At 33.6% G+C, this 14,578-nt stretch overlaps 2 protein-coding genes across 2 annotated transcripts in view; both read right to left on the bottom strand.

Moving 5' to 3' along the window:
- The window catches only part of LOC137658016 (uncharacterized), a 57,000-nt gene extending 47,147 nt beyond the window's left edge, over positions 1-9,853 (bottom strand). The window contains 2 exon segments of the mRNA XM_068392731.1: positions 408-585; positions 9,536-9,853. Of these exon segments, the coding sequence (XP_068248832.1) occupies positions 408-585; positions 9,536-9,853 (496 nt within the window).
- LOC137657946 (uncharacterized) overlaps positions 1-14,578 on the bottom strand; it is a 232,683-nt gene that overhangs the window by 174,295 nt on the left and 43,810 nt on the right. The gene's annotated exons all lie outside the window — the stretch shown is intronic.

Raw genomic sequence — 14,578 nt, 5'->3', positions numbered from 1 at the left:
AAGACATTTCATCGTGGCTGGTGTGATGCATCGCCTTAAACCCATCCGTCACACTGCTGCCAGTAACTTCATCGAGATTTAGGGGGGCATTTCCTCAACAACCAAAGCTCTCATTACTACACCAAGTTGCTCATCCTCTTATATGAGTATAACCGTTGATAAACATGGATTTTTAAGATATACCGCCTAGCACGGACAAACGGTCTAGTATGGACCGGCAGGGGTCACTTGCCTTAATTAGATAGGCACTGCGCATCACAAGGAATTGGCTATCCTTTGATGTATCTAGCCAATGAATCCTATGGATTTAGTCAGTCATGGATAGAGGAGATGAAAGAATGGTCCCCAGTCCCGGGCGTAGCGGGGTGCTAAGAATCTCCCGGTATGATGGATATCATTACATTTACTTTCAGCCAATAGGAACACTCGTTTATTTTTACTCAGCCATTTAAGATGCTCTATTGATTCTGTAAGCATATAAAGCGGCTGCATATCAGTATCGGGGCACTGCGCAAAGAGCAGATATCTGCTGTTAACTGCTTTGACTTTCGTCATTCCTACACCATCAGTAATTATGGTAAATTTCTGGAATTTAACATAACACCTAAATAATTGCGCTTCATTGTGATATGTTTGAAATTATAGTCCATCTTGACGGAATGGGTAAAAATAGTAGCATCACATGGTTTACTGTAAGTCTCTCCTGGGCTTTTTGCTTGTTTACCGATATGAGTATAGGAATTTGAAATTTATTTTTCCATAACATGTAATGACTAAACATGCTAATGGCTTACATTTGCCACATTGGTGAAAACAGGAAAATTTTCCCTAAAAAATTAATTTTTAAGGCAGTGTCCGATTGGGCTTACAGGTGAATTGCGACAGAATAGCGAACGATACTCGCTATACATACTCATTATTCGTAATTCATCCTGAAATCAGTCGGCCAACCTCCGCAATGCACCCGCACTGGTTGCTTCTTCCGCTCACAGGATTTTGAACTGCTCAAAATTTTGGTTGCGGATGGGAGTTCGTAATACATTCGAATTTCATATTCAATACATTTTTAATTCAGACACAATACATTTGCTGTTATTCGCTGTGTTCGGCCTTTATCCGCAACTCATGGGTAATTTCGTGTTGGTATCGGAATGGGAGCGTATGTATAACGAATATATAACATACCTAACACATCCATACTACAAATTACTACGAATTATAAGAATGCATTCCAGATACATAACGTATAATTTGCAAACCAATAGTGATTGGATAATGGTAACCCAAGATTAGTTTATTAAAGTTGGCCAGAACTGCACTCACGTCAATTGTCATGGTATTTCCATAGCTGTCTCGGTGTATAGGTTTCAAGGCCCCCCCCCCCCATCAGTAACTTTAAACCGGTTTCAGATTACCCCAGAGGTGGGGGGTTAGTTTGAAACCGGTTTCAGATTACCGGGGGGGGGGGTAGTTTGAAACCGGTTTCAAATTACCCGGGGGGGGGGGCAGTTTGAAACCGATTTCAAGCTACCCCCAACCCCTGATTTCAAGTTACCCCCTTATCGGAATATAAAATAATTTATATAGCAGTGCACATATGCATCCTGCATTTATTACTGACTTCGCAGCAGTAGAAAAAAAAATTTATTTATGTATTAAAGACAAAATATTTGCAAGCCTATTAATGAAGCCACAGAATCTGTCATTTAAGGTTTTGTGATAACGGCGAGGTGAGAATTATTGTGGGGCGCGTGTGATTGTCGAGAATTGTTTTCTTTTATCATCTCAAAGAGATTCTATTCATGTGCTTATTATTATTATTATTATTATCATTATTATTATTATTATTATTATTATTATTATTATTATTAGCCAAGCTGCAACCCTACTGGGAAGGGAAACAAATATGGAAAAAGAAATAAAGGAAGGGTCTAAAGATAAACTACAAAAATACCAAGAATGCAAATGGGTATTGTATCATTATAGAAATGTTAAAAGCAGACTGATAACAAGAAAATATGGCGAGCATGTTGATCTGCCAACAAAAGTAATAAAATAGCTATTGCCAAAAAAAAAAAAAAAAAAAAAAAAAATTCAGCCGTGGCCTTCAGAGATGATTGTTTTTAATAGGTGGTCGATTCCCAAAGGAGATTGCTACAAGAATCTAGTGAGGTGAGAAGGTATACTACGAAGTCGAAAATATGGCACCCTGTGCTTTTGTCTTTAAATACACTTCGACCTTCGTAAATTTAACAGAGTATAGTCTTCTAAGATTGACTTTTTTCGTTTTCCAAAGCCCCTTTTTGGTACTTGGCGTTCACTACATAGTCAAAGATGATATACAGGTTGTCCAATTTCCGTTGAACAGCCATACTGACGAAGTTTTGGACAAGTGATGCTGTGATCGAGTTGGCCATGGTTAACCTGGGTTTATATACATCCCAACACAACAGAGATCAATGGCTTACTACCGCGTACAAAATAATCAAATAACAAAACAAGGGCGTTTGATTTGCGGCCCAAGGACGAGAAATGGTCATTGTAACTATCGTCCTCTTTGTGGTCATCCCGATGAAGTAAGGAACGCTTGACTTGTGTGCACTGGTATTATAAAATGTGCAAATTTACACACTGAATGTGTCCTAAGTTCGTTTTCGAAAAAAATAACACATAAATGAGGACCGTACCGATCGTGCTTTTATCACTGTTCTAGTGTATTAATCGCAAAGAAGAACTAAGACAATAAACGAATAAAGACAGGACATCAATAAATTATACCAATAGATGAAACCGCACATGTATATACATGTAACCTAATAATTTTCTGTTGATCCGGAACAAAAGCAATTGATTAATATTTACAAATAATGAGATACTTCGCAAAAAACGAGGGGGGTAGTTTGAAACCAGGGGGTAGCTTAAAACCGGTTTCAAATTACCCCTGAGGTAGCTTGAAACCTGTTTAAAGTTATCCCCCGGAAGCCTGAAACCGGTTTCAAACTACAGAGGGGGGGGGGAGATTTGGAGGGGGTAATTTGAAACCGCTACACCGGGTGAAACCAGCATAGTATATTGAGTCTTAAAAATTTCAATGATATTTTCATCGTTTATTAAATACTAGAATTAAAAAGACTCCATTTTCATTGTATTTTTAAGATACAATACACAAATTTCCTCATTCAGAAGTCTATTGAAAATCTTGTATATTTTCGATTCCTTGACCTAACGTAGAACAACTATCATCATGGTATTTACACGTGTCATTAAAAAAGTGTAACAAAATCTAAATGGATCTATAACTATGGACTATTTAATGGAGATGGCGTCTATAAAGTTATGGCATTTTGAATTTTGTGAAAATTGGGTTCTCATGACACCTTGTAACAAAACCTACAAAGAAATTAAAGGATAAGTTGTTTATATTATTATTATTATTATTGTTATTATTATTATTATTATTATTATTATTATTATTATTACAAGCTAAGCTACAACCCTAACTGGAAAAGCAGGATGCTATCAGCTTAAGGGCTCCGACATGGAAAAATAGTCCAGTGGGGAAAGGAAACAAGGAAATAAACAAACTACAGGAGACATAATAAACAATTGAAAGAAAATATTTAAAGAACAATAACAATATTGAAATAGATCTTTCATATATAAACTACTGTATTAAAACTTCGAAAAAAAGCAAGAGGTAGGAAGTAGGATAGAAGTGTGCCTAATTTTACCCTCAAGCAAGAGAACTCTGCCCCAAGCCAGTGGAAGAAGACCATGGTACAGAACCTATGTTTGAGGGTTTATGTTTTCCTATATTCAAATTGTTTGAAAAAACTCCAGTGTGTTATATAATTGAAAATACTCAATAAATAGATTGCCAACGCAATAATACCTAAATTCAATCAAGAAATTTACATCAATGAAGTAAGACTATTATTAAGTTGTTAGGGAAACGCTGTTTTTTTTTTTAACAATGACAAGCCCTCATTTCCCCCTATAAGAATATTTCAAAAATACCTCCTATACACAGCTATGCCGAGAAGACATGAAAGCCAGTCGTTCCCGAAAGGAAAAGTCAATTAATATACTTACAGCATTACTGCTCGTGAGGAAATTTCGATATGTGTAGAGAAATAAATGTAATGGGTAAAATTCTATGAATGGGAAGTGACTTGGTATGTGTTTTCATTATATTTTCTTCTAAGTATTGCTGCAAAGCATAGAACGATGGTAGTACATTGCAAAACGACAGATATAAAATTTGTAATAGAGGATTATGAAATTGTTTTCACATTTCTCATTATGAATATGTTACAATAAAGTAACTGGTATGGAGATGAAGCTAACTTACGTATATATCACTATTCATACCACACACACACACACACACACACACACACACACACACACACACATATATATATATATATATATATATATATATATATATATATATATATATATATATATATATATATACTGTATATATATACTGTATATATATATACATATATATATACTGTATATATATATATATATATATATATATATATATATATATATATATATAAAATGTATAATTTCAATATGCAAATTTTTTTTATGTTTACATACACGTATACAGAATATATATATATATATACATATATATATATATATATATATATATATATATATATATATAAAATGTATAATTTCAATATGCAAATTTTTTTTATGTTTACATACACGTATACAGAATATATATATATATATATACATATATATATATATATATATATATATATATATATATATATATGTATGTATGTATGTATATATATATATATATATTATATATTATATATATGTGTAAATATATATATATATATAATTATATAATTATTTGCTAAGCTACAACCCTAATTGGAAAAGCATGATGCTATAAGCCCAGGGGCTCCAACAGGGAAAAATATCCCAGTGAGGAAGGGAAACAAGGAAAAATCAAATATTTTGAGAACAGTAATAACATTCAAATAAATGTATCCTATATAAACTTTAAAAACTTTAACAAAACTACAGGAAAGGAAATAAGATAGAACAGTGCGCCCGAGTGTACCCTCAAACAAGAGAACTCAAACCCAAGACAGTGGAAGACTATGGTACAGAGGCTATGACACTACCTAAGACTAGAGAACAATGGTTTGATTTTGGAGTGTCCTCCACAACTCGATATATATCTATATATATATATATATATATATATATATATATATATATATATATATATATATATAATAAATCATGGAAGGCATTGTAAAAGTTAATGGAAGATTTGAATAGAGAAAGTAGAAATGTAGGAATGAAAATGTATTACGGTTCATATTGACCCAGTATTGCGGAAAGAAAGTGCATTTTTGTTGCGAATGCTAGTGAATGGCTGGAAACCAGAAAAACTGGCATCCCGGATTCATTCGTATTTCATTCATAGTTCTGTGGGGCATGTCCTTTAGTGCCTTTATGTAGAAAATATTGTACAAAAATTTTTTTTTCATGAAATTGCAATTGCAGTTGAAAACTTACTAAAGGATCTTACAATTACCAGTTAACAGTTACAAACTCATAAAACTTACATTAAGATTACAAATTATTAGCTTACTAAAGGCCCTTATACTTGAAAATCAAGTAAAAATCAAATAAGTAGGAAATTTATATAAAAAATAGAAGTTTTCTAGCTTGATAAAAGACTTTATATTTACCAGATAACAGTTGCAAACACATAAAAAGACATTAAAACTATGATTAAACACATACAAAAATACAAAAGGGCATGAGATATCACTGGCCATTGAGGTACATTCAGGTACTTACTTGGGGCTTCTGCTGGCACTGCCAGTCATATCTTGTGTCTTTTTATATAATTGAATTTTATAATTCTACTATCTTTTTGTGTTTCTAACTGTTAACTTATAAATTAAGCGTCCTTCTGTGTGTTTGTAACTGTTAACCTGTAAATAAAAGCATTTCAGCAAGTTATAATAGAACCATTTTACGAGCGAACTTCAAGCTCATTTGCCGCGGTGCCGATTCTCCTCAATTCCGATGCCTTCGCTTCACTAAGAGAAGGGAAGGAAAATAACAAAGTAAGAGGCATGGCATACACGTTGCCACATATTCACTGAGACCTTTGGTCAAATCCTATTAAATGCTTGAAGATTAGCTTCCTCATTCCTTGTCTCGCACAATAGCCTTCCGTAAAAACACGATGGAGAGCTCCCCGCGTCGTGTTCTTCACCCAGAAGAAAGAAAAATGACATACAATGTCTATCAGTTTTTTTAAATAGAAAAAAGGATAATGAAACTGTTAAATTTGTAACTGACCAAGCAGTCAAACGTGTCCCAGATGCAACCAACATTTAAAAAACGACTTTGTTTCAGATTTGCAAGCAAAATTGGGTCAAGGCTATTAAGCATACTGATAACATTATAAAGAAAGACATGAAAAATGACGTCTATATTAACTACTTCATTGAAACTTACGTGAAAATACTAACTTCATATAACGAAGAGTCACCATAACCATGTTTGCTAACTGAACCTTTGTTGTAAAAAAATTCTGTCTATTAATTAAATATATTCTAAAACAATACAATCACCAATATGAATATACTATATTAAACTTAGTTAATTAGTGTAATCATTAACTTGCAAATGTAATAATTGTAACTGTTAACTTGCAAATCTAAGGTAATCTATAAGTTAATAGCTACTAACTTGTAATTATGTTCTTTTGTGGTTTGTAACTGAAACATATAAGGTCCTTTAGTAAGAATCCTGTCTTTCAATAATCAATAAGAATTGAGAAATGAATTTATTTGATATCAAAATTAAGATTATTTTTGTTAGTGTGATAATCTTTTTATAGCAATTTTGCTCCTTGTTATATCTAAAGTTTCAACTTGTCATGTCGTGGTTGAAACTTAAAAGGGCGAAGGAAGCAATTAAGAGAGAGTATCAAATTAAAGGATTATATTCTTAGACCGTTCAAATCCTGGTGAATGACTTACTAGCTGACCCTTTTCACCTTTTCTTGGCTCGCCCACATATTAAAGCGGTCAAGCCAGGTGTGTTTAAAAATGACCCATGAGACCTGACATCGCCGCTAATGGCCTTCGAGTTCACTCCTAAAATGGTTTGACTATAGTAACAACTAATTTGTAATTTTAATGTGTTTGTGTTTGTACCTGTCAAGTAGTAAATGTTGTAATCTCCTATTTAAGTGTTTGTAACTGACAGCTCGTAAAAGTAATGTCCATTAGTAAGTTAGAGTCGATTCTTTTCAGTGAGACAAATTTGCACCGACTCGCAGGGGTGCCCTTTCAGCTCGTAGAAGTTTCCTGGTCGCTGATTGGTTGGACAAGATCATTCTGACCAAGCAAATAGCAGGAAACTTTTCCGAGCTAAAAGGGCACCGCTGCGAGTCAGTGCAAATGTAAAATTGAGTATAATAACTCCTATATTGTAATTGTAAAATTATTTCATGCGTGTAATTATTAACTTGCAAATGTAATAATTGTAACTGTTAACTTGCAAATCTAAGGTACTCTATAACTTAATAGCTACTAACTTGTAATTATGTTCTTTTGTGGTTTGTAACTGAACCATGTAAGGTCCTTTAGTAAGTTATTTATCTATGTTATTGTAACTATTATCTTGCAAATGTGAGGTCCCTTAGTGAGTTATTATAGTAATTACTAACTTGCAACTGTAATGTTCTTTCATGAGTTCTTATCAGTTAACATACAAATATAAGGAGTTTTAGTCATTATCAATGACAAATTTGTAATTTTAATTACCTTATTTGCTTGCAATATTAACTTACAAATATAAGATTCTTTAATAACTGAATAGCTACTAACTTGCAATCTTAACATCGTTTTATGCGTGTTTAACCGTTAACTGATAAATATAAGGTCCTTTAGTTAGTTTTTAATTGTTAATTGTAGTCTTTTTACATAATTGTTCACACTAATCTACATAAAAGCATTAAAACGGACTTTTCAATAAGAATTTCCTCAAAAAATGTTAAAACTATATGAAACCTGATATTCACCAATGTTAGAAGAAAAAGGAGGCACTGAAGATCATTAGTGTTTTTAATATCTATATTTGCCAGCCACTTTCTTTTCAAATTTCTACACCCGAGACAGATGGTCATAGCGTGGTTTCAGGTTAACCAGTGTAGCAGTTTCAAATTAACCCCCCCTTATTTGAAACCGGTTTCAGTACCCAGGGGGGGGACGTTAAAATGGTTTCAAACTATCTCGGGGGATGATTTGAACCCGGTTTTAAACTACCCCTCTGGTTTCTCATCCTTCATAAATATTGATCAATTGCTTTTGATCTGAGTCAACACAAAAATATTCTGTTACATGTATATACATAGGCGGTTTCATCTATTGGTATAATTTATTGATGTCCCGTCTTTATCCGTTTATTGTTTTGTTCTTTGCAATTATTATAGCAGTAGTACAGTGGTAAAAGCACACTCGCTACGGGCATCATCTACTTGTAATTTTTTTTCCAAAACGAACTCGTCACATTCAGTGTGTAAATTTGCATGTTGTATAATACAAGGTCTATAGATAAAAATTGGTATAATACTAATGCACACAAGTCCAGCGTTCTTTGGTTTATCGAGATGACCACAAAGACGATAGTTACAATGACAATTTCTCGTCCTCGGCCCTCAAATCTGACTCCGTTTGTTTTATCTGATTATCATGTAAGTAGTACAGTAAGCCACTGATCTCTGGTGTGTTGGTATGTAGCTGAATCCAGGTTAACCCGATCAACAGCATCACTTGTCCAAAAAGTCGTCAGAATGGCTGCTGAACGGAAATCGGACAACCTCGATATCATTCACTACGTAGTGAACGCCAAGTCAATGTGGCTCTTAATTTCTTATTAATTACAAAAAAATTAACAAAAAATCCCTATATTTGAATGAATGTTGACAAGGGAGACTCGGACGCATTGGCTATGCTGACGTCACGGATTATCTCCCCCCAAACCCCCATATCCTCACTAATTTGCCCGTGAGACCTTGTATTCTATAGACCTTGCGCCAAGTAACCCCCCCCCCCCCCACAAGAGGCTTCAGAAAACGAAAAAGCCAATCTTAGAAGACTATTCTCGACTCACTAAATTCTTGTAGCAATCTCCTTTCTGTGAATGCCCCAACCGACATGTTTCTTTGATACAATACCCACTTGCATTCTTGTTATTTTCGCATTTTATCTTTATATTCTTCATTTATTTCTTTTTCCTTATTTGTTTCCCTTCCAAGTAAGGTTGAAGCTTGGCTAGTAATAATAATAATAATAATAATAATAATAATAATAATAATAATACAGGAGAATGCAAATAATTTTATACATCTAACTTTTATTTTGAAATTAGCCTTTCGACATACACCAGAACTTCTTCATTGACATAGATGACAACGTAACAGTTTTTAAGAAGATTCCTCATCAGAGGACTCAAGTCTTCTTACTAAAGAATCAATATATCTAGAGATTACCAAATCTTGCTTTGCATCGTCCTCCGGTAATTTTTCGGCCAAGTGTTTTACGGTATTCGCCCAATTTTCTTTTGTCACCGATTGCAGTGCTTCTTTTAAAAGTAGCCCCAGCCTTAAATCTTCCATTTTGATTTTTTTCGCTACATATGTCTTTACTTGTGCCCAAATATGTTGCACTGGACTATATTGGCAATAGTATGAAAGAAGACGAATAACCTTGTGACTATTTTCAACTGCAATCTTAGCAATCACGTAAGCGTTATCAATATTCAGGGAACATTCCTCGACCATTTTAACATATTGCCTCTTAGTGATAAGCTTTTTTGATGGGCCATTGTTTTATAGGTGCCTTGTTGTTTGATGCTGTTGCAGGATTATATAATTTCGCTCTATGATAAGATGCGTTACCATTACAATTATGGAAGATGGGAATATATTCGGTAGCAACTACTTACGGAACAATTGTTCAAAATTACGTCACTGTACATTTGACTGTGAGAGTAGTTTTGCTTAAATTGATTACTTCTGCCATGCGAAAAATTGCTTTAGAAACATCAATAACAGAACCCCCTTTCTGTCTTTCTAAAGCAAAATATTTCGAATCATTATAAACAATCTCTCGTGCTTGACCAGTAAGTGGCCAGCCTACTGTTGCTCTGTATGGGGATGGATGACTTTCCATTCTGGCTGATAAGAAGTTTATGATGCTTTTTGTGTCTCCCTTGATTGGATATAATCTTTGAGGCATTCTCTCTCTCTCTCTCTCTCTCTCTCTCTCTCTCTCTCTCTCTCTCTCTCTCTCTCTCTCTCTTCATCTGGGTGTGGAGCTCAAGCAGCAAGCTACTTTCGTCGCAGGTGGTTCCTGGCAATAGGTCTTGACCTGCCCGCAAGGGATACTTTCTGACGAAAGCCGAATAATGAATGTCCATCGCTGACCTGAGAAGCTATATCGGAATAGTGGCAATTTTGTGTCATATTTCTTTATTCTTTAAAGTACGACTAAATAATATTACAAAATTATAACAATTAGAAGTTGAGTTTTTATATCATTATATGTTTTTATATCATTATAGTTTAACATATATAGTAATTATCTACATTATAACCATCAATTGGCATCCTTTTCTCTTTATTTTCGAAACACAATGTCGGAAATATGGCATGCGTGTTTTTGTCCTTACGGTACATCTCAATCTTCTTCGTAAATCTGACATTGTATAACGACCAAGTACACATTTCGTTGTGGATTTTTGTGTCAATTTCTCCACGCATATTGCCGTGTGAAGCTCTTGCACCTGAAGCACATGAATTGAATCTATTTGAGATGATAAAAAAAAAAAAAAATTCTCGACTATCACACGCGCACTACAAATTCTTTACCTCGCCGCTATCAAGGTCCTTTAATGGGATTAAAGGACCTTGGCCGCTATCACTAAACCTTAAATGACCGAGTCTGTGGCTTCTAACATGCCATATAATCCAGTAATATGCCAATACAATATTTTGACTTCAATACGAAAATAAACTCTTTTATTCTACTACTGCGAAGTCAGCAATAAATGCCTGATGCATATATGCACTGTCATATAAATTATTTTCTATTCCGATGAGGGGGGTAACTTGAAAGCAGTGGGGGTGGGGGGAATAGCTTGAAACTTTTACACCGGCCAAGTAGCCTGAAGGGGTTCATGGTTGTTTATAAATATACCACGTTGGACAGTATTCCATACTTCGTCCCTTGATACTGATTGCATTTCATAATCTTTTGACTTATCAAGTGTATTAAAAAATGCTCGCTTTATCATTGTTATATTATAAAAGATCACCCTTTCTCTCTTTTTACAAACTTTGTAGTCTCCTACAGTAAAGTCAAAAGAATAATACATTGGATCCTTCTCTCTGGTTACGGTTCATTTTCCCTTTGCCTACACACAAACACATACACACACCGAATAGTCTGGCCTAATCTTTACATATTCTCCTCTGTCCTCTTACACCTGACAACTCTGAGATTTCTTTTTCACCCAAGGGGTTACTGTAATGTAAATGTTCAGTGGCCACTTTTCTCTTGGTAAGGGTAGAAGAGACTCTTTAGCTTTGGTAAGCAACTCTTCTAGGAGAAGGACAGTTCAAAATCACACCAGTGTTCTCTAGTCATGGGTAGTGCCATAGCCTCTGTACCTTGGTCTTCTTCCACTGTCTTGGGTTAGAGTTCACTTGCTTGAGGGTACACTCGGGCACTCAATTCTATCTTCTTTTCTCTTCCTCTTGTTTTTTTAAGTTTTTATAGTTTATGTTACTGTTCTTAAAATATTTTATTTTTCCTTGTTTCCTTTCCTCACTTGGCTATTTTTCCGTTGAAGCCCCTGGGCTAATAGCATTCTGCTTTTCCAACTAGGGTTGTAACTTAGCAATTATTATTATTATTATTATTATTATTATTATTATTATTATTATTATTATTATTAATAATAATAATAATAATCAATGATCGTACTAATCCGGCACAGGTGGCGGTGGGAGAAAATAGTGAAGAGCTTTGGAAGAGTAATGCCGGTCTATGATTACTGAAGCGTTTAATCCGATCTATCTCATTCGATGCAACTCACACAATCTGATACAATGGCATAAATAGATCATTTAAAAATTTACTCAAAAAGTTTTCTTCAAAAAGACATGTATGCCTCACTGTATGTGCTTCGGTTTGTTATTCAATTCACTTGATGTAATCATTTGCTCTCTTCTCTATCGATGAATTTGTCCATGCAAACAAGCACAGAATGTATCCAATTTTAATGTTGTTAATGTTCTTAAAGTATGTTGGTTTGATTTTTCATTACTGAATTTTCAGTCTTTTTTTAATTCCTTTCCTCACTGGGCTACTTTTCCCTGTCTGAGCCCTTGGGCTTATAGTATCTTGCTTTTCCAACTAGGGTTGTATATTAGCTAATGATAACAACAACAACAACAAAAACAACAGCAATAATAATAATAATAATAATAATAATAATAATAAATAATAATAATAATAACAATAATAATAATAATAATATTTCTGTATTTTTGGTAAAAGCATAAACTAAACTTTGATATTTCAGAGTTTAGTCAATTCGAAATGGTAAACCAGAACAATATTTTATCCATTCAATGAATAATAATAATAAATAACAACAATAACAATAACAATAACAATAATAATAATAATAATAATAATAATAATAATATACCTTCTATAGGAAATTACACTAGCATCCCGCTCATTCCCTTCTGCTGATGCATTAGGAACTGCTATCTATACTCCTAGTAATTAACTTACGATGATAAGGCTAAGTTCAAATTTTCATACAGATCAAGAGCCTCCATTGAATTATTCACTAGATTAAGATGAAACAAATGATTTCTTTGTAAAGTTCATTAAACATTCGGTTGATCTGAGGGCTTCGAGATCATCAATCATCTCTTCTTCTGAGAGATTTTAAACTTCTTTTGTAGTGTCTTTGGTGACATGTAAGTCAAAATTATTCTGTACAGGAATTTGTGCTTCTCCGTTCATTTTCAGCTGTACTGTTATTTTCTGTTTTTTGTTATGCTTTTGAGATACATAAGTTTAGATAATGGCCGATGAATAACTGTAGCAGTGCTTGAATTCAACTGTCTTGAAGAATTCATATAGGTAGACCCTGTAATTGTAATTTACGAAGCTTTAGAAAAAAAAATTCGTCAGAGAGTTGGTTGAAGAGTTTAATGAAGATATGGAAATATCATGATTATGAAAATTACCACCTGTGAAAGAACGCTAACAAACTTTTGTCTCCTAACTCGTAACCAACGAAGATGCCAGGTAAAGATTTTGGCTTATATTGATACATTGCCTTTAACTGCATTACACATACCCTCTACATTCGCCATCATTTATGGAAAGATCTATATTTCTATAAAAATATATTCAAGGTTCATCGTTCTTATTTTCTTCAAGACACATTCGTAAAACGAGATGATGACCAAATCGGATCTCCAATTTCCAAGACAAATTGCCTTGGGCTTCACTGGAGAAGGCAAGTTTGAAGTTCCGTGGAATTAATACGAAACAACAGTGACACCGCTTTCCTAATTTCGAAAAGCTTTGTACACTGGGTGGTTAATACCTTGCAAAAAATACCATTTACAGGTATAGTGATGATCTATTTTTTCCCCTGATGTAATCTTCATAAATATTACATCATGATACCTTTATTATTATAAAACGAATTTTAAAATTCAAGATATTTCGAATTTCAAGATATTTCACTGCCTCTTAAGGGGCACTATTTATTCAAACACTGAGATATCCAAGTATTAAAGCTACAGTATTGCCTTAACTAAAACCAAATACAGCTGATTATATACTCATAGCGTTATTACAAAACACAACAAGCCATAGTAAGTTTCACTAAGCATGAAGTTTTTGACTGAATTATATATCATGAGAACTTTTACCTATCAAATTTACAAAGTCTTCCCAATAATCAAACAAATTCTTTGCAAAATTTTACAACGAGCGACGTCATTAGCGTTTGAAAATATAAAATTTCAAATTTCGGAACTTATTTCTATTACATATTGTTAAAATAACGGCCTCAGATGATGGTTCCATAATTCGTTCCTTTCATATTTTCTTAAACTATAAGTGTTTTTTTAATTAATCTTGATTCTCTCTAAAACTGCAGATGATGACACGTACGCATGTTTAACCTTACACGCACAGCATATCAGCACCAAAATCACTACGAATTGAGGCATCTAGACAAATCTCCCTTCCAATATATCAACTTAATCAATATAAGAATTGAACTGAACTGTCATAAGAAGTTTCTTTATTGAATAATTTCTTTCATCCTATGAAAAGTGCAACATGATAATCACAACACCACGCGCGTGTGTGTGGGGGTGTGTGTATGTATGTAGGTATGTGTATTTAAATATATATATATATATATATATAATATATATATATATATACACATATATATACATATA

The sequence above is a fragment of the Palaemon carinicauda genome, chromosome 18, assembly GCF_036898095.1.
Source record: "Palaemon carinicauda isolate YSFRI2023 chromosome 18, ASM3689809v2, whole genome shotgun sequence".
NCBI lineage: Eukaryota > Metazoa > Arthropoda > Malacostraca > Decapoda > Palaemonidae > Palaemon > Palaemon carinicauda.
The sequence above is the reverse complement of the archived record's forward strand: the minus strand, read 5'-3'. Positions and strand labels throughout refer to the sequence as shown.